Source organism: Colobus angolensis, unplaced genomic scaffold (assembly GCF_000951035.1).
Source record: "Colobus angolensis palliatus isolate OR3802 unplaced genomic scaffold, Cang.pa_1.0 Scaffold204, whole genome shotgun sequence".
Lineage (NCBI taxonomy): Eukaryota > Metazoa > Chordata > Mammalia > Primates > Cercopithecidae > Colobus > Colobus angolensis.
Genome location: NW_012115200.1, coordinates 4,458,286 through 4,464,602, shown reverse-complemented (window position 1 = coordinate 4,464,602; position 6,317 = coordinate 4,458,286). Strand labels below are relative to the sequence as shown.

The following is a 6,317-nucleotide window of genomic DNA, read 5'->3' as shown; positions in this document are numbered from 1 at the left end:
GGACCCCCCCCACCAGCTCCACCAAGGGTGGCGCCCTGGAGACGGCAGCCAGACAGAAACCGAGGGTTGGGAGGGGAGGGCTGAGCCGGGTCGGGGCAGCAGAGCCCGAGCACAGTGGGCGTCCAGGAAGGGCGGGGATGCAGGGCCCACCTGGGCACCCACCTTGGGGAGGGCGACACCTGCCCGTTCACCACTCTAAAGAGGTTCTGCAGCAACTTCTCATCCCAGTACAGGTCACAGAACTTCTCAGAAATGGCGCCACAGAAAGTGGCAAAGGTGAGATCTTTCAGGGCGAAGATGTACTCCCCTGGTTTTGCAAAATGATGGAGACAAGTGAGATGGTGGCAAGACTGCTTGTCTGGATTCCTTGTGGCTGATCTCGGCTGTGGGGCCGGGGGGCGGGCGTGGGACGGCCCTGAGTCCCCTGTGAGGCTCTCCCTGGCCCAGGCCTCCTCTGGGGCATCTGCAGCCCCCACGTACCCATGATCAGAGCCTCCAGCCCATTGTCCAGGTAGCCATCGAAGGCAAATTCCTCCTGGATGAGGCGCGTGGCCTCCTGCAGCGACGGGCAGGCCGTCCTCCCTGGGAGTGGCGAGGCGTCCACGCAGGGCAGACAGAGCCTTCGGTCTGCGGGCCGTGGCCTCTCTGCGACACTGTCTGGGCTCTGGTCATCACGTTCCCCGGCAGGGGTGGCCCTGACACTGTCTGGGCTCTGGTCATCACGTTCCCTGGCAGGGGTGGACCTGGGGCCCTCTGGGTCCTGGCCCGGGCGCTCGGTGGTCTTGCTTCGAGGAGGCTTGGGCGGGTGGCGTGGGCCGTGGTGGGCTGTGGTGGGCCCCAGGGTGTCGGGCCTGAGACCCCCGGAAGTGACTCCAGGTGGGGCCTGCCCCGATGGCCCTGGCTTTTCAGGCAGCACAGATGCCTTCATGGGCGGGGTGGGGACTGGAGAGCCGGGAGCTGCCGATGAGGCCTCCTCTGGCTGGTTTGCTGGGGCCTGGGGTAGAGGGCAGGGGCAGCCCTGGGCGGGGTCACGCTGCGCTGACTCCCCAGGAGGCTCTGGGGCTGCTCCCTGTGACCCCGGACCAGGCGCCGGCCCGTCAGGCGTCTTCAGGCTGGGGGACCCGGCGAGGGCCTCTGGGGAGAGCTTCTCGTCACCGTCTCCCTCCCTCTGGCTGCCCCTCTCCTGGGACTCCTCCTGGGCCAAGGCAGGCTGGTCCCTACGGGAGGCGCGGAGCTCAGGGGGGGCTGCCCGTGCGCAGGACCCAGCAGCTCCCTGGTGTGGGGACGAAGCTCACCTGGCCATGACTGCGTCCTGCGCAAGGACGATGGGCTTGAAGTGCGTGGCCTCGGAGGTGAGCGCTGCAGGCAGCTGGGTGGATTCTTCACGGCAAGGGCGCTGGCCGGGCACCGGCCCTGGCACAGCCACAAGCCTGGTGTCGCCGTTCACCAGCAGGAAGCCTGGGGACCCAGGGGGCTGAGGGTGCGGGCGGAGCGGCCCCGGCACGTGCCACACCACCGGCTCATCCCACCCCAGCACGTGCCACCCCACCGGCTCATGCCACGCAGTGTGCGGCGGCCACGTCCCCTCCCTCATGTCCCCAGCGGCTTCCTCTGTGCCCAGCCTGGCCCTGAACGGGAGGGTGGGTGTGGCTGGTGCTTGGCGGGGGCCAGGAGGCGGGGACAGGCCAGAAAGACCAGGTCCCACCAAAAGGCTTGGAGGGGCCTGCTGAGGAGGGCTCAGTACAGGGGTGGGTGGGCTCTGTGTGGACCTTGTGGGGGGGTCTCCAGATGTGGGCTTGGGAGGGCCAGCTGCTGGGAGGTGGGAGTGAGAACCTGGAACTGGGGCCTGAGGGACCAGGAGTTTTGGGAGAGATGGGGGCTGGCAGGGGCTGGCAGGGGCAGGCAGGCTGGGCTGCATTGGCCACGTTGGCCGAGCTCTAGACTTGCTGCCCGGGTTTCTGGGAGGTGCCCGGCTGTGTCAGTTCATGCAAAGGTGGGGGCAGCTGTGGGGTGGGGTACAGGGGCTAGTGGGGCAGCAGGGGCTGGTCGGGGCCCCACCTGGGCTGGGCTCTGGGGCTGGTGCCACACTTGGCTTCAGTTCAACCACTGAGAAGGCGTTTTGGAGGCTGATGGTCTCTTCCTCCTGGTACACCTGGGGAGGAGGCGACAGCCCTGGGCCAGGTGACCATGGAGCTCCGCCAGCACTGGCAACACCCACAGGGCGCCCCTCCACCCACCCACTGGTGCAGTGGAGCTTCCTGATGGGGAGGAGCTGGGTGTGGTGGCCGCACAGCCTGAGCTCTGCAGCGGCTCTGCCTGGAGAGGGAGCCGTTGGGGCTCCTTTGCCTCCCAATCCAACCAGGTTTCTGTGGGTTCCGGGGAATGGGAGACGCCAGCACCATGCGAGACTCAGGGCCCACATTCCCAAAGCTCTCTGTGCTCGGGGTGGGTGCCCCCGGGTCCCATCCTTGGGACCCTGCCCCGATCCTGATCTGGTTCCCTGGGGGCCACTGTGGGGCCTTCAGGAGATAGGACCCAAGTGTCCCCCGCACCCCCAGACGCACCCACCCACAGCTCGGTGGTCAACAGAGACCCGGGTGTGGGGCTGCCGGAAGCGGCCAGGCAGGGGCAAGCGCATGCAGGTGGGAGGAAGCTAAGAGCAGCGGGGGAGGAGGTGGCCCAGCTGTTCTAGCCCCGCCCACCTGGCAGGTGGAAGCCCTGAGGTGGGCGAGGATTTTCCGGCTGTCCATGCCTCGCTGCAGGAGGTAGCTGCCGCACACCTGGAGGGAGGAGACGGTTCACACGTCCCGACAGGCCTCAGCCTCAGCTACGGCTGCGACCGTCCCCCTGGCACTGGGTCCCCATCTGAAAAAGCTCAGGGCTGCCAGGAGGGTTTCCTGTTTGTTCTCATCGACACCTGACAACAGGCCTGGGACAAGCCTTTCTTAGAGCATTTCCTGAAAAGGGCTCACAGTCGGCCACTGTCCCCCAGGCTCTCTGGGAGGGCAGAATCCCAAACCCAATGTGACGCCACAGACCTGGTGGCCTCAGCGCCTGAACACTGGCAGCCCTTGATCACGTTCACCTGAGCCCCGCACCCCCTGCCCCCGGCCACTCCTGTTCTCCCTTTGTAAGCCCAGGCCTTGTGCATGTGGGAACTGAGCTCAGCTTCCTTGGCTTTCGGTAGTTACTGAATAAAATCTGCTTTCACTGCTTAGTGGACGTCCAGCCGTTTCTAGATCTCATCCTCCCATGGCAGAGGAGGCCTGAGAGGCCCAGAGGGTCTGAGCGACCCGCCCAAGGCCACAGAGCAGTTGAGGCGGAGACGGCTGGGCCCGGGTCCCCAACTCCATGGCCGTCTCCGCTCCTCCAGACACGGCTCCTCCCCAGGAGGTCCTCCTGATCACCCACACATGGCTCAGCTCCACCTGCTGCGTGCGGGCTCAGGTCCCAGCCGGAGTGTGTTAGAACCCAGCCCCAAAGCCTGAGTCCAGCAGGGAGATCAGGCAGGGAGGGGCGGGGCTGGTGGGATCCTCAGAGGAGGTGGGGGATGGGGGTGGAGGCCTCTCTCTGCTTCCCTCCAGCAGGGCCTAAGAGCCGGGGTCTGTACGTGGCCACAGGCCACCCCTTGCCCCTGCCTTGGCCTCTTGGACAAGTTGGAGAGAGCAGGCTCCGCAGGAGGAACGGCCGTGGTGGGGAGCAGCAGAGACCCCCATGCTGTCCGCCCGCATGGATGTGGCCATGACGCGAAACCCACTCCCTTCCCTCTGCGATGGCCGGGCTGACGTCTAGAAACAAGGACCTAGAAGCAGAGCTGGTGGCCTCATCACCTGGACACTGGCGGCCTGTGCTCCTCCACCTCCAGCTCACTGAGGGTGGCCACTGCCCACAGTCCTTAGATCCTGGGCTGGGACCATGACAGCGGCGTGGTTACCTTGATGGCCTCGGCTGCGGACGGCCGCTCCGGGGCACTGCGCCTGGCCATGTCCAGGAGGAGGGTCTTGAGCCTGCGTGGCAGGGCCAGCTTGTGGTTGCGGGGGACACTGAACTTGGCTGCGGTCCACAGGACAGCGGCCACACAGTACACAGAGGCCTGGGCGGGTGGGGAGAGAACAGTGGTGTTGACCGCAGGGCTGTGGGCCACTGTGCCCAGCAGACCTGCCCACGTCAGGCACCCTGAGGGGCACCCAGGCACTGCCCCCACAGAGGGCCTCTCCTCAGGAACCCTCCTCAGCATCTGTCGGGCCCCACCCTGGACCCCCACATCTGCCTCCAGGTCATGGTCCAGGAACCTGCAGGTCGAACTCCCCCGTGGTTCTGTCCGTGTTTTAAAACACCCGAGGGTTGGAAGCCTCAACTGGACTTTCTCGCCTTCTGCTCTCCTCACGAAGGCAGCAGCTTGAGGGTCTGAGGAGAACTGGCCGGCACAGTTCCCACCTCACGGACCCCGCTCCCGGGAGCCCCCCAACCGGTGCTGTGCTGCTACATGGCTAACAACCGGCTCTCCGAGCGAACACACCGCCTGTGTGCAAACTGAGTTCATTTGGCACGTTGCTGACAGAAAGGATGCACAGCGCACCGTTTCATGCACTTTTTGTGAGATCCACAGAGCCTGTCGATTCTCACTGAAGGCTTTCGGTGATTTTTACTGACGTTCACCTGCGGTCCACGCAATACACAGGCGCTTCTGACATGAGTGTGGTAGATGTTTTCATTCATTTCAGTAAATGAGACGGAAGTGAAACAGGACAGACCCGTGCTGGAATTCGGGGCACTGCTCTGAGCGACGTCTTTGCTGAATCAGATGATCGTGGTGGATATTGGAAGACCATGTCCTCCATCTTTTGGGCTATCCACAATGGAGCGGCTACAGACATGACGCACTTTTAAGTTTAATCACATTATCCACGTGCTCTCCATCACTTAAGTCCAGAGAGTCAACAGAACAAGACATTTGTAGCGTTGGCTGCTTTCCCTGGTGTAAGTACTCCCACGTGGCTGACTTCCGGCTGCCAACACAGTGCCCTTGAGTGTACAGCTGGGAAGAGGAAGCTCCCCTTTATAGAGTTCCCACCATCCAGGCACAGTGGACGCAGACCGCCCCCTGAGCACAGTGACAGCCAACTAGAGTCAGATAAGTAGGAAATTACCCATTTTGAGCACCTGCTACACTTTTAAAAAATTAACCTTTTATTTTGCGATAACTGTGGATTGACATAGTTTTAAGAAATAATATAGAGAGAGCTCATGTACTTTGTTCCCAGTTTCCTCAACAGTGGCAGCTTGCAAAACTATAGTCCAATATCTTAGTCAGCACATCGCCATTGGCACAAAAATCTTGGTACATCATCCGTTGCATTTTCATTTTCACTCAGTTCTATATGTTTTTAAAATTTCCTTGAAATTTCCTCTTTGACACATAGAGTATTTAGAATGTGTTGTTTCGTTTCCAAGTGTTTGGAAAATTTCCCTTTTATTTTTGTTACTGTGGTCAGATAATATATTTGTACGACTTAAATTCTTTCAAATGTGTTGAGGTTTGCGTTATGGCCCAGGATTTGGTCTAGCTTGGTGTAGAGTCAGTGGGCAACTAAGAAGAATGTGGATTCTGCTGTTGTTGGGTGGAGTGTCCTTTAAATGTTGACCCAACCCTGTTGATTGCTGGTGGTGTTCAGTTCCTTCATATTTTTACTGGTTTACAGTCTGACTGTTCTGTCAAGTGTTGAGAGAGGGAAACTGAAATCTCTAACCATAATTGTGGATTCATCTGTTTCTCCATTAATCCCATCAGTTTTGCTTCACATATTCTGCAGCTCTGTTATTTGGCGCATATATGTTTAAGATGGCTATGTCTTCTTGGTGGATTGACCTTTTATTGTTATAGAATGTCCCTCTTTGTCTCTGATAATTTTCTTTGCTCTGAAGTACACTTTACCTGATATTAATGCAGTCACTTCTGCTTTCTTTTTATCATTTTCATAATGTATCTTTTCTAACTCTTTTAACTTGCAACCTACTTACATTGTTTTATTTGAAGTGAGTTTCTGGTAGACAGTACATGGTTAGGTCATGTTTCTAAACATTACTCTGTCAATCTTCTTCCTTTCTTCTTCTCCTCCTCCTTCCTTCTCCTTTTTCCTTCTTGTTCTTCTTCCTCCTTTCTCTTCCTTCTTCCTTCTTCCTCCTTTATTTTTTTTAAGAGACAGTGTCAGCCTGTAATCCCAGCACTTTGGGAGGCCGAGACGGGTGGATCACAAGGTCAGGAGATCAAGACCATCCTGGCTAACACGGTGAGACCCCGTCTCTACTAAAAAATA

The 6,317-nt window shown here is 59.2% G+C and overlaps 1 protein-coding gene across 1 annotated transcript in view; it reads right to left on the bottom strand.

The window, feature by feature from the left end:
* Positions 1–6,317, bottom strand: part of KNDC1 (kinase non-catalytic C-lobe domain (KIND) containing 1) — a 61,736-nt gene that overhangs the window by 21,947 nt on the left and 33,472 nt on the right. The window contains exons 10-16 of the mRNA XM_011941974.1: positions 3,935–4,093; positions 2,703–2,780; positions 2,059–2,152; positions 1,296–1,458; positions 744–1,217; positions 481–695; positions 163–307 (exon numbers count right to left, since the gene is read on the bottom strand). Of these exons, the coding sequence (XP_011797364.1) occupies positions 163–307; positions 481–695; positions 744–1,217; positions 1,296–1,458; positions 2,059–2,152; positions 2,703–2,780; positions 3,935–4,093 (1,328 nt within the window). The remainder of the gene's footprint in view (positions 1–162; positions 308–480; positions 696–743; positions 1,218–1,295; positions 1,459–2,058; positions 2,153–2,702; positions 2,781–3,934; positions 4,094–6,317) is intronic.